This window comes from Saimiri boliviensis, chromosome 20 (genome assembly GCF_048565385.1).
Source record: "Saimiri boliviensis isolate mSaiBol1 chromosome 20, mSaiBol1.pri, whole genome shotgun sequence".
NCBI lineage: Eukaryota > Metazoa > Chordata > Mammalia > Primates > Cebidae > Saimiri > Saimiri boliviensis.
The window spans coordinates 33,613,792-33,633,990 of record NC_133468.1 but is presented as its reverse complement, the minus strand read 5'-3'; the positions used below and the strand labels follow the sequence as shown (position 1 = coordinate 33,633,990).

The window sequence follows — 20,199 nt, the reverse complement described above, 5'->3', positions numbered from 1 at the left end:
AAATGGGACTCCTGAATTGGTGACGGGGTGCTGTCCGTGGTGCTGGAGGGTTGCGATGCTGCCAGAGAGATGAGGAGCAGGGAGTAGTTTGCTCATTCCTGTAATCCCAGTGCTTTGGGAAGCCAAGGCGCAGGGATCACTTGAGGCCAGGAGTTCGAGACCAGGCTGGGCAACATAGTGAGACTCCGTCTCTACAATAATAATAATTGATCATAATAATGACCTCCAGTGCCATTTATGAGACGCTCATTGCATACTAAGTACGGTGAGGCATTTCCCATGCATTAGTCCTTTACGACAAACCTGTGAGGAAGACGCTATGATTAATTAGATTCATTTTACAGGCAAGGAAACTGAGGCCCAGAGAGTTGAAGTCGCATGCCCTAGGTCTCTCGGCTCATGAATTCCCAAAGAGCACTGTCCTGTCTCCCTCTCAAATCAGGGGTCCCCAAGGCAGGGCCAGGTCTCCTCACAGACCCATCTGTGGTCCACTTCTCATTACGGCCATTCCCTCTCCCCTAGACCTGATCAGGTCACTACCGATCTGAGCATCTTCTCCCTCTGAGCCTCAGGGTGAATACTGATCTCATTAGCTGAGAGGCCTCTGTGCCTGTCAGCAGCTGACTTTCTGGAACAGGCTGGACCCTGCAGTACAGATGGGCCGTTTCACCTTCAGTTAATCACTTGCAGGTAGCAGCATCCAGTGTGTGGCCCCTTCCATCCATGGCCAGGCTCGCTCAGGACACCCAGGCTTGGGCTTGTGGGAGAGAGACAAGTCCAGGGACCTAGCTATGAGGCTTGGAAATCAGGCCTCTAGGCCTTTAACCACTTCCTGGCTTGCAGAAAAGGGAGTGTGCCCCTTTGGCAGGCATTAAACTAAGGCTTCACAATTTAATCTGCACATGGGTTTGGCTGGCTCCAGCATCTGGGCTTGCCCTTAGGAGCTGACCCAATGCTGGGGACAACCTCAGTGGAGCTCTAAGGGTGGCTGGTGGGGCCTGGGCTCCTGGCTGTATCAGCAGAAAGGAAGTGGTCTGAAGGCCTGGTGCCACACATTTATGTATGTATGTGTTTATTTATTTGTTTATTTTTTAAGATGGAGTTGCGCTCTTGTTGCCCAGGCTGGAGTGCAATGGTGCGATCTTGGCTCACTGCAACCTCCGCCTCCTGGGTTCAAGTGATTCTCCTGCCTCAGCCTCCCAAGAAGCTGAGATTACAGGTACCCGCCACCAAGCACAGCTAATTTTGGTATTTTTAGTACAGATGGGGTTTCATCATGTTGGTCAGGCCGGTTTTGAACTCTTGACCTCAGGTGATCCATCTGTTTCGGCCTCCCAAAGTGCTAGAATTACAGGTGTGAGACACCACACCCGGTCTGGTGCCACATATTTAAAGTTAGTATTATCCAGACTTCCAGAGTAGCAAAGGATGCGTGGGGTCTTTGAGTCATTGTTTAGTGGGAGAAACAAGTGTTGAGAGAGGGGCAGGGACTTGTTCAGGAGCTCACAGCCAATCAGTGTAGGGTAAAGACGTCCAGTGTACTGTTCCGCGCCAATGAAGGGCAGTGTCAATGCTTCCAAGGAACAGACAAGTTAGAGTTAGGGTTAAGGTTATGGCTCTAGACTCTATATCTGCTTGCTTGCTGCAGCAAACCCCTCACCCTCCAGCACCCCCACTTTGTTCTTCATGTTCCCCATCACAGTAAATGGCTGCACCATCCACCTGGTCACCCAGGCCAGAAACCCAGTATCATCTAAGCCGCTTCCCCATCCCACATCCAGTTAATTACAAACCCTGCCAGATTGGCCCATTTATTTCTTGAATTCTGGTCGTCCTCACCAGCTCTGGCAGCCCTGCCTCCTGCTCCCTGCCATCCTTGCTGGGAAGCCTGCCTTGGCCAAGCAAGCAGGGGGCTATAGACCCTTCTCCAGTTCTCTTTGATCACATTATGCTGCTGTTTACCTGTCAGTCTCCTAAACCAGCCTGGGAGCTTCTACAGGGCCAGGATGAGGTCATGTTCCTCTCTACACACACGGCCTTTAATAAGGTAGGGCCCAGAGCAGATGCTGGGTGAGTGTTTGTTGAGTGAATGTGTGAATATCATTTCTATCTCATGTTTGAACAATTCCTTTAATAGGGATCTCATTCGTCCTAGGACAAACTGCTTAGTTTTGTTTGTTTGTTTTTTGAGATGAAGTCTCCCTTTGTCACCCAGGCTGAATGAAGTGCATTTCTAACAAATAACACCAATACTACTGGTCCTTGGACTACCCTAAGAGGAACATGCTCCTTCTAAAAAAAACTCTTTAAAAAACAAAGCAGTTCTGGCCGGGTGTGGTGGCGGCTCACACCTGTAATCTCAGCACTTTGGGAGGCCGAGGTGGGCGGATCACTTGAGGTCAGGAATTCGAGACCAGCCTGGCCAACATGGTGAAACCCTGTCTCTACTAAAAATACAAACATTAGCTGGGCATGGTGGCACACACCTGTAATCCCAGCTACTCGAGAGGCCGAGGCAGGAGAACTGCTTGAACCTGGGAGGTGGAGGTTGCAGTGAGCCAAGATTGCGCCACTGCACTCCAGCCTGGCAACAGAACAAGACCCCTTCTAAAAAAAAAAAAAAAAAAAAAATTGAAAAACGGTTATTTCTAGACCAGTGCCCACCTCCACCTAATTGGTGGTCCATACTTGGGCTGTATCATCAGGACCTGAGGGGACATGAGCAATTTCATCCCCAGAGACTTCGATTCAGTGGATCTGGGTTGGGTCCCAGGTAGCACTGACATATGAAATATAGGGCACCCAGTTAAATTTGAATTTCAGATAAAGGAATAATTTCTTAGTAGAAGTATGTTCCAAATATAAAATTCAGATTTAATCTAACTGGGTAGTCTGTGTTCCTATTTGCCAAATCTGGCAATGCTAGCTAAACATTGCCACTTCTTAACAAGCCTCTCAGTCGATTCAGCCGGGTTTGACCTAAATCCTCTACAATTCTTCATATATTTGAAGCCAGGTATTCTGACCACCTGTGTTTTCTTATCATCCTTCCCTCCTTGGCATCCTATTTTCGTTGATAGAGCCTAAGATAACATGTACTTTTGGCAGCCACATTGTGATATTGACTCAAATTGAGTCTTTGATCATTGAAAATCCCCAAATCCTTCCCAAACATTCTGCTTCTGAACTATGTCTACTCCATTCCAATTTTAGTCTGGGACTCAGCTTTAGAATGTGGCACTTCTCACTATCCTGTTTCACCTATTTTTTTTTTTTTTTTTTTTTTTTTTTTGAGACAGAGTCTCACTCCATCGCCCAGGCTGGAGTGCAGTGGTGTGATCTCGGCTCACTGCAACCTCCACCTCCCATATTTAAGTGATTTTCCTGCCTCAGCCTCCTGAGTAGCTGAGATTACAGGCACCCACCACCATGATTGGCTAACTTTTGTATTTTTCGCAGAGATGGGGTTTCACCATGTTGGCCAGGCTGGTCTTGAACTTCTGACCTTGTGATCTGCCTGCCTCAGCCTCCCAAAGTGCTGGGATTACAGGTGTGAGCCACCACATCCAGCCCTGTTTCACCTTAGATTCTTCCAATGTCTCCAGCTACTGAGTCCTTTTAGAGTCTAACTGTACATCCATGAGCCCTCTGAGGCTGTGTCCTCAGTGAATTTGATTGTCAGACTACCAATGTTCTATCCAGCCAATAGTGAATATATTGGACAGATGTGGTGAGAATACAGCCCTGTGATTCTCCACTAAATAGCTACATCTAACATGACATTGATCCATTAATCAGCTCCTTTTGAGTACAGGTCAATCAATCAACCAATTACAGCAAAATGGGATATCAGCACCCATCAGGACAGTGTCACTTTATGAAATCTCACAGTGAGACCAAGGACAGTGGCTCATACCTGTAATCCCAACACTTTGGGAGGCTGAGGCAGAAAGATCACTCGAATCCAGGAGATTGAGAACAGCCTGGGCAACATGGCAAGATCCCATCTCTACAAGAATAAAATTAAAAAAAAAAATCAGCTGAGCATGGTGGTGCACCTGTGGTTTCAGCTACTTGGAGGCTGAAGCAGGAGGATCACTTCAGCTCAGGTCAAGCCTGCAGTGAGCTATAGTCATGCCACTGCACTCCAACCTGGGCAACAGAGTGAGTGTCTGTCTAAAAGGAAAGAAGGAAGGAAAGAAGGAAATAAGGAAGGGAAAGAAGGAAGGAAGGAAGGGCGGAAAGGAGGGAGGGAGGGAGGGAGGGAGGGAGGCAGGGAAATCTCACAATGGTTTCTTTTCTTTCTTTCTTTTTTTTCTTTTTTTTTTTTCCTGAGACAGAGTCTCGCTCTTTCGCCCAGGCTGAAGTGCAATGGCGTGATCTCAGCTCACGGCAAACTCCGCCTCCCAGGTTCAAGTGATTCTCGTGCCTCAGCCTCCTGAGTAGCTGAGATTACAGGCACCCACCACCATGCTGGCTAACTTTTGTATTCTTAGTAGAGATGGGGTTTTACCATGTTGCCCAAGCTGGTCTTGAACTCTGACCTCAGGTGATCCGTCTACCTTGACTTCCCAAAGTGCTGGGATTACAGGTGTGAGCCACTGTGCCCAGTCCCACAATGATTTCATAAAAATATCATGTCATACGGTTCACAGAGGGACCCTGTGCCTGCATTCCTGCAGCCACTCCCTGGTCCGCTGGCTCAGCACCTGACTTGGAAGGGAGCGGACTAAGTGTGCAATGATTCGGGTCATTCTATTAACGACCTGCCGCAGACTCCCGCCTGGTGCCTCTTCAACTTACCAGGTGAAATTGGTCGAATCCACCGTCTGTCCTAGTGAAAATCCAGACTGCATCTGCCACGCCTCTCTTCACACTGCTCTCTTTTCCTCCTCAATCATTTCTGCAAAAATTACCCTGGGCAACCCAGCATTGCTACCCAGGTGTTCTCCTAGCACTGGGGCTAGAATTTCTCAGGGTTTGGAGATCTGAGTGCATTCAGAACGACTCCCACCAGCTTTCCCCCTTTGCCCTCCAGGAGCTCAGGCGAAGTTCTAGGCCTGGGAAACCGGCCCAGGTCAGAGGGAAGACCTTGTGCTCTCTCTCCACGCCTTCAGCGTGCCGCTTGCATTGCCTGGTGTTGGGGTAGGTTCTAATGAGCCAGAATGAAAGAATGGTCCCCTTCCCTAAAAGGCTCATGGTCTAGAATAGGAGTTAGAAGCAAACTGCCAACTGAATCTCAGTATGCAAATGTCATATTTAAAAAGTGTAGCCGGGTGCAGTGGCTCACACCTGTAATCCCAGCACTTTGGGAGGCCGAGGCGGGTGGATCACGAAGTCAGGAGATCGAGACCATCCTGGTCAACATGGTGAAACCCTGTCTCTACTAAAAATACAAAAAATTAGCTGGGCATGGTGGCTCGTGCCTGTAATCCCAGCTACTCAGGAGGCTGAGGCAGGAGAATTGCCTGAACCCAGGAGGCGGAGGTTGCAGTGAGCCGAGATCGCGCCATTGCACTCCAGCCTGGGTAACAAGAGCGAAACTCTGTCTAAAAAAAAAAAAAAAGTGTGGCACAAAGAGGGAATGACTCATCCTTCCTGGAAGAGTAGAAGACTTCCCAGAGGAGGTGACTTTTGGGCTGGGCCCTGAAGGATGAGTTGAAGTTCCCTAGGTGAAGAAAAGGGGAAACAGAACTCCAGCCAAGAGAAAACACAGGCAAGGGCACAAAGGAGGAAGTAAGAGCCGCATTTGGAGAACGAGGACCAAGGCTAAGGGGCTGGGTGTTGGTTGCAGGATGGGGTGCAGCATGGGATGAATTTCAGGACAGTGTTCAACAGAATGCACAGGGGCTCTTACAGGCTGTATCAAGGACCACGCCATGTATTCCTCTATCCTACCTCCTGTTGCCACGGTCTTTGTTCAACCCGAGTGCACTGAGCTTCACATGCAATAGGCCCTGTCTGGAGCTAGGAGTTGAAAGCTAAGCTGCCCTCAGCCCAGGTGGAACCAGACCTGTAAACCCACAGCAACAACAACAAGTAATAAGAGCTCTGGGAGGTAAGGCCAGGCGAGGTGGCTCACACCTGTAATCCCAGCACTTTGGGAGGCCAAGGAGGGTGGATCACCTGAGGGTCGGGAGTTCGAGACCAGCCTGGTCAACATGGTGAAACCCTGTCTCTACTAAAAATATAAAAATTAGCCAGGCGTGGTGGTAAGCGCCTGTAACCCCAGCTACTCAGGAGGCTGAGGCAGGAGAATCACTTGAACCCAGGAGATGGAGTTGCAGTGGGCCAAGACTGTACCACTGCACTGCAGCCTGGGCAACAGAATGAGACTCCAGCTCAAAGAGAGAGAGAGAGAGAGAGAGAGAGAGAAAGGCTGGGAGTGGTGGCTCACACCTGTAATCCCAGCACTTTGGGAAACCGAGGTGGGCGGATCACAAGGTCAGAAGTTCGAGACCAGCCTGGCCAACAGAATGAGATCCCATCTCTACTAAAAATACAAAAATTAGTCAGGTGTGGTGGTGCACGCCTGTAGTCCCAGCTACTTGGGAGGCTGAGGCAGGAACCCGGGAGATTGTAGTGAGCCAAGATGGCACCACTGCACTCCAGCCTGGACAACAGAGTGAGACTTCATCTCAAAAAAAAAAAAAAAACCCTAGAAGGGTGATACCAGCCAGAGGGGAAAGGAAGGCTTCTGGAAGGAGATGATGCCTATGAGTGGTGACTTTGAAGACAACGAGGAATGAAGAGTGTCCCAGGAAACAGCCTGGAGCCAAGATAGGTGGAGGAGGATGTGTATGGTGGGCAGTGATGGGGACGGGGCTGGACCGTGAGGCAGGGCTGTGTCGTGACTTTAAGCCAAGGTGACAGGAGTCACTGGAGGCTGCCAACCAGGGCATGACATGGTCTGATTTGCTCCTGAACCCGTCTGCCAAGTTGGCAATGGAGGATGAAGGTCTGAGAGCAGATAGGCCAGGCAACCACAGTGAGGCAGTAGACCTGAGTGGAGAGAGGAGCTTGGGTCCAGGTAGTCACAAGGGGGAAGAGGAGGTAGGTAAACGTGAATGATGTTGAGAAGAGGGGATGGGGCTGGGCACAGTGGCTCATGCCTGTAGTCTCAGTACTTTGGAAGGCCGAGGTGGGAGGATTGTTTTGTAAGCCAGGAGTTCAAGACCGGCCTGGGCAAAATAGCAAGACCTTGACTGTATATAAAAAAAAAAAAAAATTTTTTTTTTTTTTTTTTTTTTTTTTGAGACGGAGTTTTGCTCTTGTTACCCAGGCTGGAGTGCAATGGCGCGATCTCGGCTCACCGCAACCTCCACCTCCTGGGTTCAGGCAATTCTCCTGCCTCAGCCTCCTGAGTAGCTGGGATTACAGGCACGCGCCACCACGCCCAGCTAGTTTTTTGTATTTTTAGTAGAGACGGGGTTTCACCTCGTGATCCACCCGCCTCGGCCTCCCAAAGTGCTGGGATTACAGGCTTGAGCCACCGCGCCCGGCGGCTTTTTTTGTTTTTTTGAGACGGAGTTTCGCTCTTGTTGCCCAGGCTGGAGTGCAATGGCGCGATCTCGGCTCACCGCAACCTCCGCCTCCTGGGTTCAGGCAATTCTCCTGCCTCAGCCTCCTGGGTAGCTGGAATTACAGGCACGTGCCACCATGCCCAGCTAATTTTTTGTATAAAAAAAAATTTTTTTAACTACCTGAGTATGGTGACATATGCCTGTAGTTCCAGCTCCTTGGGAGACTGAGGTGGGAGGATATCGCTTGAGCTCTGGAGTTCAAGGCTGCAGTGAGCTATGACTGTGCCACTGCACTCAAGCTGGGGTGACAGAGTGAGAGCCTGTCTCAAAAAACAAACAAAGAAGAGGAGAGGAGGGACCCAGCTTGAGGACAGGTGAACTGTGGTGGGCCAGGGCAATAGGGCAAGCTCCACACATGTCCCTGGCTCAGGTGATCAACAGACAGAGAAATCGCCTATGAGCCAAGCACTGCGGCCGAAGTGGGTTCGGAGCAGGGCGCCCAGAGTTCTGTTTGGGGCCTGGTGGGTGATGCTTGTGGAGGGTCCCAGGAAAACCCCTGGTGGTATAGGGCTGGTCTAGGGACAGAGGGGGGAAGCCAGCAGGTGTGGAAGTGGAAAAGAGGGGTTAGAAGAACAGCTTTGGTCTCCAAGCCCCTAGGCACTCCCCTCTCCAGAAGAATCTGACAGATGCTCCCAGGAACAGAAATCAGAGGTTCAGAGAGGGGTAGTGACATCTTCAAGGTCACACAGCAAGGAGTGGAGGAATGCAGCCTAGAACCCATGCACTTGGGACTCAGGGGAAGGACATATGAGAAGAGCTTATGTTTTCATCACCACCGTTACCTCCTGTCATTCTGTCCCCTTCACGGCCTCCCATAGCTGTCACAATCCCTCTCTCTTTTCTGCTTTCCAGTTTCGGTGGCTCTGAACACTCCCACCCCCATCCCATCACTCTGAGGCCAGAGAGGGGAGGGTGCGTTGGGGGAGAAGTGTTACAGGAATCCAAGATGTCCAGGCATGCCCAATCCCTCCTTTCCCTCCCTCCCTCCTTCCATTCCCTCCCTCCCACCCCACTCCCTGGGAATGAGGCCTCCCTGTTGCTTAGCAACTAGCAGAGTCTTGGAGAAAGGAAATGGAAATAGCTCAGGAGGTGCCTCCCCTCTGTTAAGATAGAAGTCCTTGGAGAGAGAGAGAGAGAGAGAGAGAGAGAGAGAGAGAAGTGTGTGTGTGTGTGTGTCTGCTCTACTTTGGAGGGCCTAACAGAGTCAGGGCTTCTTTGTTCCAAGCCAAATTGGAACTCCCACCCTACCCTGAGCCTACAGGAGGATGTGGCTACCTGAAAAGCTAATGTCAGTGTAGCTTTGGTCACATCATCAGAAGCAGTGTTCCCAGAACAAAGGAGGGGATAGTCCTGTGGGCCTCAGTCTGGGTGAGCCCCTCTTACCCGGAATTTTGGCTTTGGGAAAGTTGGCTAGATCAAAGTGAGAGCTGAAAACTACCTCTGGGGTGAGAATGGAGTAAGCTTCCCTCTTTCCCCTCTCTGCAGAGCTCCCCTGGGAGCAGACTGGGAGGTAGGAACACATGTCATCTGTATCCCATTGGACAGAGCCAGGACAATGGGTCTGGTGTGTGCATAAACAGTTTCAACTGAGCCTGAAGGAGAAACACGACTGGGGAGCTAATGATGTGTGCGCGCGGGCACTGGGATGTTTGGCCCAAGCACTTATGCAAGGCAGAGGGGATTGTCCTCAGTAGTTGCTAGGTCCCTGGAGGTGACACGATTCCCAGCCAATGGCTCTTAGAGGTCATCCAGTCTGGCCTGCATCCACCCACCTTACAGATGGGAAAAGCCCAATGTCCAACCCACTCGTGCCCTGAGGTGTGACCCAAAGATGCAAACCAGCCGTCCGCCTCCCTCTGCACCAGGAAGGGAAGCGGATTAGAGCCATGAGTGGGCCCTTAAATCTCCAGGATTAACTCGAGCAGAGAGGAGCTTAGCAGGTGGCCAAGAAGTGACCATCCCGCCTCGTGTCTGTGTCTGTCCCTCAGGGTCAGCGGCCCAGGCCAGCGGCCCCGGGGCCAGCCGCGATGTCGTCCACCGTGAACAACGGGGCGGCCAGCATGCCGTCCCCACCCGACGCCGCGAATGGCTTCCCGCAGCCCGGCGCCTCCTCGGGGGCCTGGCCGCGAGCGGAAGAGGAGCTGCGCGCCGCGGAGCCGGGCCTGGTGAAGCGCGCGCACCGCGAGATCCTGGACCACGAGCGCAAGCGACGCGTGGAGCTCAAGTGCATGGAGCTGCAGGAGATGATGGAAGAGCAGGGGTGAGCGAGCCGCGGGGCGGGGAGGTGGGCGGGGCGGGGAGGTGGGCGGGGCGAGGGTGGGAGAAGCGAGTGATGCTGGTCGTGGGCGTGGCGAACGCCGTGGGCGGGGAGGAGGGCGGGGCTATGGTGTATTAGGGCGGAGTCAGGAGGCCGTGGGGACCCAGGAACCTAGGTCAGGCAAGAGGCCAGAGGCCAGACTAGTTGGGATGAAGCGATTGCAAGTCCTGCTCATCTTTCATTTATGTATTAAGTTGTTGCGAATGTAATGTTGGTTTTTGCTATTAAAAGTAATGGTTTCCTTCACGAGCTCTTGAAAAAAAAAAAAGTAATGGCAAAACTTGTCGGGCACACTGGCTCATGCCTGTAATTCCAGCACTTTGAAAGGCCGAGGCAAGCAGATTATTTGAGGTCAGGAGTTCGAGACCAGCCTGGCCAACATGGTGAAACCCCGACTTTATGAAAAATACAAAAATGTCTGGGCGAGGTGACTCACGCCTGTAATCTCAGTAGGTTGGGAGGCCGAGGCAGGTGTATCACTTGAGATCAGGAGTTTGAGATCAGTCTGGCAAACATGGCGAAACCCCGTCTCTACTAAAAATAAAAAAATTAGCCAGTTGTGGTAGCACGTGCCTATAATCCCAGCTACTCTGGAAGCTGAGGCAGGAGAATCGCTTGAACCCGGGAAATGGAGGATGCAGTGAACCGAGATGGCACCACTGCACTACAGCCTGGGCGTCAGAGAGAGACACTGTCTCAAAAAGAAAAAGAAACTAGTGGGCTGGCTGTTGAAGGAGTCAAAGTCAGGAGCAGGGGCTGCCCCTCAGGCTTACACTGCCAGTGAGCTGAGAAATCAGAAACTCCCTGCACAGGGGGACTAAGCCTGGAGCCATATGGGGCCAGACACAGCCTGTGTCCTGTAGTCCGTCCAAGCCTCACCTTTGACTGTCCACCCCAGACCTCCTGGGCTCCCTTAGACAGTGGCCACCATCTCTGAAGAGCTCAGGAAGACCCTCAGGCTCAGACAGACCGTGTCTTGCTGAAGGCCATCTGGAAGGTGGGGGGCCACGGTGGAGCCGGGATCAAGAGTCCCACTGGCTGCCAGACAGGTCTGCTTGTTGGAAGAAGAAGGGGACATGGGAGCCTCGTGCTCGCCTTGCCCAGAGGACCCCCTAAGGGGGAGGAGGCCCCCTGCAGAGAGGGATAGATGGATGGATGGCAGGATGCTGAGGACACACAGAAAGGAGACTCCAGCTGGTGGGGGAACACGTTGATGAGCTGTGGGTAGTAGGTATGGGAAGAGGGAATGAGACCCCAAGGGGCAGGGGCAAGGAGGGGCGAGGTTGGGGGTATTTCCTACAGTAAGAATCTCAATCCCCAAATTAAACCTGCAAATCTAGCCAGGTGCGGTGGCTCACACCTGTAATCCCAGCACTTTGGGAGGCCAAGGCAAGTGGATCACTTGAGATCAGTTCGAGACCAGCCTGGCCAACATGAGGAAACCCCATCTCTACTAAAAATACAAAAAATACAAAAAATACAAAAAAAAAAAAAATTAGCCGGGCATGGAGGCAGGCACCTGTGATCCCAGCTACTCAGGAAGCTGAGGCAGGAGAATTGATTGAAACTGGGAGGCAGAGGTTGCAGTGACTTGAGATCGTGCTACTGGACTCCAGCCTGGGCAACAGAGCAAGACTGCATCTCAAAACCAAAACCAAAAACAAACAAACAAACAAAACCTGCAACTTCTGCCAAATTTTGTCTGGCGAGTCAAGGAGGGAGGGGAGTGTGGGCAGAGGACAAGAGGGTTGACAGGGACAGGCAAAGTGTCCCCTGCACTTTCCTGCTCCTCCTCCTCCCAGAACCCCACCCCATTGATGAACCCATCCCCATCCTGAGCCCCTCTCCCTTCACTAAGCCCCCTCCTCTTCTCTGTACTTTCCCATCCTGAAAGCCCTCCCCATCAAAGACCCCCACCCTTACTGGGCCCCTCCCCAAGCAAAAGGTGATGTCATTTGGCCACATCCTGGGTGTTAGACTCCCAGCATCAAAGATCCCTGCCTCCCTGGGAAGCACCCACTATGTCCCCACTTAGTGAGGGCCCCTTCCCCTACCCAAGCTCTCACTTCAGGTGGTCCTTATCCTGAAGCGACCCTCAAAAAACCAGATCTTGATTGAGCATTCCCCCTGGCCTCCCCATCCTCAGCAGGCATTTGATCATTGCAGGGATAGGCATTCTGAGACCCCCAAATCCAGGCTGCAGGTCCTATCTTGACCTTGAACAAGCCTCGGTTTACTCACCTGGAAAATAGGGGCACCGTGTTCTGGAGCTGTTCTGAGAGTCCTTGGTCAAAGACACTCATGAGACTGCCCAGCCCCCAGCCCATCCTCACAAAGTGCTCAATAAACACTAGGTGCCCCTGCTCTTTTATCAAATCGAGTCATTAATATCCATTTCTAGAAACACTGGTTCTGTCACGTTTATTAACCGGGTTCTCGGGCATTTGACAAATATTCCCATCAATCACAGGAACAGACACTCTTTGGCCCCATTAAAAAACAATCCTTTTTCTTAATATTGATGGCTGGCTGGCTAATCCACTGGTGATTGATGGCGTACTTGGAGTCACCTTCCCAGACAGCCTTGGCTTACAGTCTGCAATCACTGCAGGGCGGGATGGAGCCCCCAGCCTTTCTGATGTGATGCTCCCACCATGGACACCAGCATCCTCCCTGCCACCTTATTTATCTTCTGGCCATGCCTCTTTTTTTTTTTCTTTTTTTGAGATGGAGTCTCACTCGGTTGCCCAGGCTGGAGTACAGTGACACGATATCTGCTTACTGCAACTCCCGCCTCCCAGATTCAAGTGATTCTCCTGCCTCAGCCTCCCAAGTAGCTAAAAAATTATCCAGTTAATTTTTGTATTATTATTATTTTTGAGATGGAGTCTCAGTCTGCCTGGAGTGCAGTGGCGTGATCTCAGCTCACTGCAACTTCCACCTCCCACATTCAAGCGATTCTCCTGCCTCAGCCTCCCCACGTAGCTGGGACTACAGGCGCGCGCCACCACACCCAGCTAATTTTTGTATTTTTTTTTTTCTCTCTCTTTTTTTTTTTTTGAGACAGAGTTTCGCTCTTGTTACCCAGGCTGGAGTGCAATGGCGCGATCTCGGCTCACCGCAACCTCCGCCTCCTGGGTTCAGGCAATTCTCCTGCCTCAGCCTCCTGAGTAGCTGGGATTACAGGCACGCACCACCATGCCCAGCTAGTTTTTTGTATTTTTAGTAGAGACGGGGTTTTACCATGTTGACCAGGATGGTCTCGATCTCTTGACCTCGTGATCCACCCGCCTCGGCCTCCCAAAGTGCTGGGATTACAGGCTTGAGCCACCGCGCCCGGCAATTTTTGTATTTTTAGTAGAGACCGGGTTTTACCATGTTGGCCAGGATGGTCTCGATCTCTTGATCTCAAGATCCACCCATCTCGGCCTCCCAAAGTGCTGGGATTACAGGAATGAGCCACTGCGCCCGGCCCAATTTTTGTATTTTTAGTAGAGATGGGGTTTCACCATGTTGGCCAGGCTGGTCTCGAACTCCTGACCTCAAGTGAGCCACCCGCCTTGGCCTCCCAAAGTGCTGGGATGACAGGCGTGAGCCACTGTGCCCAGGTGCCATACCTCTTCTTGTGAGGACTTGGGTGAGGTGACAGAGCACAGCTCCATCCCTAGCTAGGCTTGGAGCTTTGAGCCCTCCCCTCTCCCTGTTCTGTTTGCTCATCTGTAAAATGGGAATCAAAAGGCTACCATCCCAGGCGTTGTAGCTCATGCCTGTAATCCCAGCACTCTGGGAGGCTGAGGAGGGAGGATCACTTGAGCCCAAGAGTTTGAGACCAGCCTGGGCAACGTAGTGAGCCCCCCACCCCCCATATCTACAAAAAAAATTTTAAATTAGGCCAGGTATGGTGGCTCACACCTGTAATCCCAGCACTTTGGAAGGCTGAGGTGGGCAGATCATGAGGTCCAGAGATCAAGACCATCCTGGCCAATGTGGTGAGTCACAAGGTCAAGAGATCAAGACCACCCTAGCCAACACGGTGAAACCCTGTCTCTACTAAAAATACAAAAATTAGCTGAGCATGGTGGCGTGCACCTGTAGTCCCAGCTACCTGGGAGGCAGAGAGGGGAGAATCGCTTAAACCCAAGAGGCAGAGATTACAGTGAACCGAGATAGCGCCATTGCACTCCAGCCTGGTGACAGAGCGAGACTCTGTCTCAAAAAAAAAAAAAAAATGTAATACACATAGTAGTTGTACATATTTATGGGGTACATGAGATGTTTTGAAACAGGCATGGAATGTGAAATAGGCACATCATGGAGAATGGGGTATCCATCCTGTCAAGCATTTATCCTTTGAGTTAGAAATAATCCAATTACATTCATTAAGTTATTCAAAAATATGCAATTAAGTTATTTTTGACTGTAGTCACCCTTTTGGGCTATCAAATAGTACTTTTTTTTTTTTTTTTTTTTTTGAGATGGAGTCTCTCTCTGTCGCAGGCTGGAGTGCTGGCACAATCACTGTTCACTGCAATCTCCGCTTCCCCAGTTCAAGCAATTCTCCTGCCTCAGCCTCGCCTCCCTAGTAGCTGGGACTACAGGCATGCGCCACCACACTCAGCTAATTTTTTATATTTTTGGTAGAGACGGGGTTTCACCATGTTGACCAGGCTGGTCTCAAACTCCTGACCTCAGGTGATCTGCCTGCCTTGGCCTCCCAAGGTTGCTGGGATTACAGGTGTGAACCACCATGCCTAGCCAGTAGGTCTTATTCATTCTATTTTTTTGTATCCATTAACATCCCTACCTCCCCGTCACCATGTTCTCTGTCCAAGACAATGACCTGCAGCCCAGGGAGGACAGAGAGAAAGCTTCAGGACAAATAAGACTTAGTTGTTAACATTTATTGGGCACCTACTGTATGCCAGGCACTGTGCAAAGTGCTGTAAGCACGTCACCTCTATGAATCCTCTGACAATCTTGAAAGGCAGGTCATGTTCCCATTTCACAGTTGTAGAAGCTAAGGCTAGAAAAGTTAGGCCAGGCACAGTGGCTCACATCGTTAATTCCAGCACTTTGGGAGGCCGAGGGGGGTGGATCACAAGGTCGGGAGTTCAAGACCAGCCTGGTCAACATGATGAAATCTCATCTCTAATTTTAAAAATACAAAAAATTAGCCAGGCATCATGGTAGGAACCTGTAATCCCAGCTACTCAGGAGACTGAGGCAGAGAATTGCTTGAACCCAGGAGGTGGAGGTTGCAGTGAGCTATCACACCACTGCATTCTAGACTGGGCAGCAGAGTAAGACTCTATCTAAAAAAAAAAGAAAAGAAAAAAAGAAAGAAAGGAAGGAAGAAGGAAAGAAAGAAAGGTACAGTGACTCACACCTGTAATCCCAGCACTTTGGGAGGCTGGGGCAGGTGGATCACAAGGTCAAGAGATTAAGACCATACTGGCCAACATCGTGAAACCCCATCTCTACTAAAAATACAAAAATTAGCCAGGTGTGTTGGCGCACACCCAATCCCAGCTACTCGGGAGGCTAAGGCAGGAGACTCGCTTGAACCTGGGAGGTGGAGGTTGCAGTGAGCTGAGACCGCGCCACTGCACTCCAGCCTGGCGACAGAGTAAGAATCTGTCTCAAAAAACAACAACAAAAAAAGATAACTAGACTTTGGTCTCTAGCCTGAGACTGGGCTTAGGGAAAGAGGGAGAGGGAGAGGGGAGTAGAGAAGTCAGGGGCTTCCATTTGAGGCCCAGACTTCAGCTACCTCCCTACCCCAAGCCAGCAGCAGAGAGAAGCAATGAAACCACCCCTTACCCCCCAACTACCCCCCACAAGCCACCTGGCAGCCTCACTCTTGCAGAAATGGGGATGCTGTGAGGACCCTCCATGGCTGTACAAGGATCAGATGTCACAGAGGCCAGGAAGGCAGAAAAGGCCGTGTATGTCTCAAAGCCAGAATTCTCACTCTTCCCCTAAAATTCTAAAAAGAGTGACCGCAGTCTGGAGATGGGAGGGAGGCCTGCCCTGGGGGTTCAGCCTTACCTGAGGGGTGAGGGCGTCATCTCTCCCCACCTCTGGGAACAAGTTTTTCTTTTGTCTGTGTACAATGTTTTGTTGTTGTTTGTTTGTTTGTTTTTTGAGAGGAGTCTCTGGGTCACCCAGGCTGGAGTGCAGTGGCGTGATCTCGGCTCATGGCAACCTCTGCCTCCCTGGTTCAAGTGATTCTCCTGCCTCAGCCTCCTGAGTTGCTGGGACTACAGTTGCCTGCCACCACACCTGGCTAATTTTTGCATTTTTAGTAGAGTCAGGGTTTTGCCATGTTGGCCAGACTGGTCTCAAACTCCTGAGCTCAGGTGATCTGCCTGCCTCAGACACCCAAAGTGCTGAGATTACAGGTGTGAGCCACCGCGCCTGGCCAGGTTTCTGTACAATGAACTTTTTTTTTTTTTTTTTTTTTTTTTGAGACAGAGTTTCGCTCTTGTTACCCAGGCTGGAGTGCAATGGCGCGATCTCGGCTCACCGCAACCTCCGCCTCCTGGGTTCAGGCAATTCTCCTGCCTCAGCCTCCTGAGTAGCTGGGATTACAGGCACACGCCACCATGCCCAGCTAATTTTTTGTATTTTTAGTAGAGACGGGGTTTCACCATGTTGACCAGGATGGTCTTGATCTCTCGACCTCGTGATTCACCCGCCTCGGCCTCCCAAAGTGCTGGGATTACAGGCTTGAGCCACCGTGCCCGGCCGTGTACAATGAACTTGAGCTCCCTCAGTGCTGAAAGCCTGGCTTGGTCTGTAATTTTGGACAGGTTATTGCAAGCCAGAGTGTGCACTGTGACCCAGGAGTGTGGTTGGGGGGCTGGGCTGGGTGGGGAGCAGGAAAGAGGGAAGCAAAATCAGGAGAGCAGCCCCTTCACCCTCTTTGTGCCACTGCAGGTATTCAGAGGAGGAGATCCGGCAGAAAGTGGGGACGTTTCGGCAGATGCTGATGGAGAAGGAGGGAGTGCTCACCAGGGAGGACCGACCTGGGGGCCACATGTGAGTGCTTACCTATCTAGGGATGGGGTAGAGGGGGTGCAGGCTCAGGCAGCAGCTGGGTACCAGAGGGGCCTGTCCAGGTGCTCCCTCGGGTGGCTTGGTCTGGTTGGGGTTTAGGTGAGAGGGGGGAGAGGAAGAAGAGAAGGAGGAGGAGAGGTCATGGATTCTGCCCACTGGAAATGCTGGCCTGGCCCAGGGACACCTGGACATCACCAAGGGCCTCCTCCTACCCACCCTAGGTCCTACCTATGGCTCAGCAGTGGGAGGGGTAGGGGAGGCAGCCCAGGTCTCACTCAGCTCAGGGAATTCTGAACTGCAAATCAGAAGACCTCGAATATGCCCTGACCCCAGCATTGTCTCTGGCCAACAATGTGACCCCAGGCAAGCTCCAATAATTCCTTCCTATAGAAATGAAGTTCAGGCCAGGCACAGTGGCTCATGCCTGTAATCACAGAACTTTAGGAGATCAAGGTGGTCTGATCACGAGATCAAGAGATCAAGATCATCCATCCGGGCCAACATGGTGAAACCCTGTCTCTACTAAAAATACAAAAATTAGTTGGGCATAGTGGCACGTGCCTGTAGTCCCAGCTACTTGGGAGGCTGAGGCAGGAGAATCGTTTGAACCTGGAAGGCAGAGGTTGCAGTGAGCCAAGATCCTACCATTGCAATCCAGCCTGGTTAACAGAGTGAGACTCCATCTCAAAAAGTAGAATACAATACAATACAATAGAATACAATAGAATACAATAGAATACAATAGAATACAATAGAATAGAATAGAATAGAATAGAATAGAATAGAATAGAATAGAATAGAATAGAATAGAATAGAATAGAAATTCGGAGCAAGCATACAGTCTGGGAAGTAAGAACTCACACACCAAATGCCACTGGCTTAGTGGATAAAGAGGGTGTAGGGCCGGGCACAGTGGCTCACGCCTGTAATCCTAGTACTTTGAGAGGCCAAGGCGAGAGGATTACTTGAGCTCAGGAGTTCGAGACCAGCCTGAGCAACATGGGAATATTAGTCGGGTGCGGTGGCATGGGCCTGTAATCCCAGCTACTCAGGAGGCTGAGGCACGAGAATCACCTGAACCTGGGAAGCGGAGGTTGCAGTAGCTGCACCCTGCTCTCCAGCCTGGGCGACAGAGCGAGACTCTGTCTCATTAAAAAAAAGAGTGTAGGGTTTTGCTGAGGTCACGCCTCTGCAGCCTGTCACAGGATAGGAGGAACACCGGTTTGCTGTGGGCTTCTGGGTGGGCCTTGGATCAAACAGGCAAGGCAAATATTGTCTCAGATCAGAGGCGAACTGTGAACCACTCGAAGCCATACAAACAATGAAGGCGGCTGCATTGTGAGGGTGGGAACAGCCTGTGCCTGTGAGTGTCCAGCCATGCCTGGCCGAGCTCCATGCCTGGCAGGCGCTGTGTGCTCAGGGAGTGTTGCTGAATCCACTCAGATGGGCCTTCCCCGTTCACCTTCAGTTTCCCTGCCCAGCACCAACATCTCGTGCTTCTCTGCCTAAAAGTGAAACTGAGGCTAGGTAAGAGGCCAGGCTAAATATTGCTGGTCATTTCTTTAAGAGTAGGGCAAGGCTGGGGGCAGCAATGGCTCATGCCTGTAATCCCAGCACTCTGGGAGACTGAGGTGGAAGGATCACTTGAGGTCAAGAGTTCAAGGCCAGCCTGGCCAACATGGTGAAACTCTGTCTTTACTAAAAATACAAAAATTAGCCAGGCCTTATGGCGAGTGCCTATGATCCCAGCTACTCAGGAGGCTGAGGCAGGAGAATTGCTTGAACCCGGGAGGTGGAGGTTGTCATGAGCTGAGATCATGCCATTGCACTCTAGCCTGGGAGACAGAGTAAAACTCTGTATAAAAAAAAAAATTGCCGGGCACGGTGGCTCACGCCTGTAATCCCAGCATTTTGGGAGGCTGAGGCAAGTGGATCACTTGAGCTCAGGCGTTCGAGACCAGTCTGGCCAACATGACAAAAACCCATTTCTACTAAAAATACAAAAATTAGCTGGACATGGTGGCGGGCACCTGTAATCCCAGCTACTGGGGAAGCTAAGGAAGGAGAATCACTTGAACCCAGGAGGTGGAGGTTGCAGTGAGCCGAGATTGTGCCACTGCACTTCAGCCTGGGCGACAAGAGCAAAACTCCGTCTCAATAAATAAGTAAATCATAAATGATTAAATGAGATAAATACATGTAAAGTGATCAGAATCATACCTGGCACCTGGTTAGTAATGACCACAATATGCCCCAGCCTGGCTGAGTGATGAGCAGAGAGGGGGGACCCTTTGCCTGGACTCCCCACCCTCCTCCCACATCTGGGTCCTTTCATCTGTCAATTGGCCATTGTGCTACTAATAGGAAACAGGACCAGTTAATTAGTGAAAGTGCTGACGGGAGGAAGAGCTTGCAGCGCTCGAAGTCTTTACCCGGGGCAGAGCCCTGCCCATGGCGGTCAGCCCAATGCCCATCCTCTGTGGGGCTGTTCCCCTTGTCTGTCCCTGTGTAGCAGACTCTGGGTGCACTTTGATCAGCTCTGTGGGGCTCAGTTTGTTTTCACAGGGGGGTTAAACTTCCCCTGCCTACTCCCAAGACATGATCAGGAGTAACCTAGTTAGCAATGATGAATTTAAGGCTGGGCGCGGTTGCTCATGCCTGTAATCCCAGCACTTTGGGAGGCCAAGGTGGGCAGATCATGAGGTCAGGAGTTTGAGACCAGCCTGGCCAACATGATGAAACCCCATCTCTACTAAAAATACAAAAAGTTAGCCGGGCGTGGCGGTGCACGCTTGTAATCCCAGCTACTAACGCTGGGAGGCTGAGGCGGGAGAATCCCTTGAACCCGGTGGTGGAGGTTGCAGTGAGCCGAGATCGTGCAATCGCACTTCAGCCTTGGCGACAGAGTGAGACTCTGTCTCAAAAAATAAATAAAAACAAAAATAAATTTTAAAAAATAAAAAACAAAAACATGAAAATTCAAGAGCATAAAACATTAAACAAATCTAGGACTCAAAGCACACACCCACAACAGTATCTGTAAAGTCAGAAGGGGATGACTAAACTGAAAGACCTCATGTTAGCTTACATCTCCAGCAGGGAAGGGTGTCATTTGCTCATAAATTCTCAAAGCCAGTTGCCAGGTGAATTTACATAGGTGTTTGTTTTTGAGACAGTCTCGCTCTGTCACAGAGGCTGGAGCGCAGTGACACGATCTCAACTCACTGCAACCTCTGCCTC

At 51.0% G+C, this 20,199-nt stretch overlaps 1 protein-coding gene across 1 annotated transcript in view; it reads left to right on the top strand.

Annotated features, from left to right (window-relative positions):
* Positions 1-20,199, top strand: part of SRRM3 (serine/arginine repetitive matrix 3) — a 74,070-nt gene that overhangs the window by 21,544 nt on the left and 32,327 nt on the right. The window contains exons 2-3 of the mRNA XM_039460724.2: positions 9,572-9,843; positions 16,840-16,941. Coding sequence (XP_039316658.1) covers positions 9,611-9,843; positions 16,840-16,941 — 335 coding nt within the window. The 5' untranslated portion in view covers positions 9,572-9,610. The remainder of the gene's footprint in view (positions 1-9,571; positions 9,844-16,839; positions 16,942-20,199) is intronic.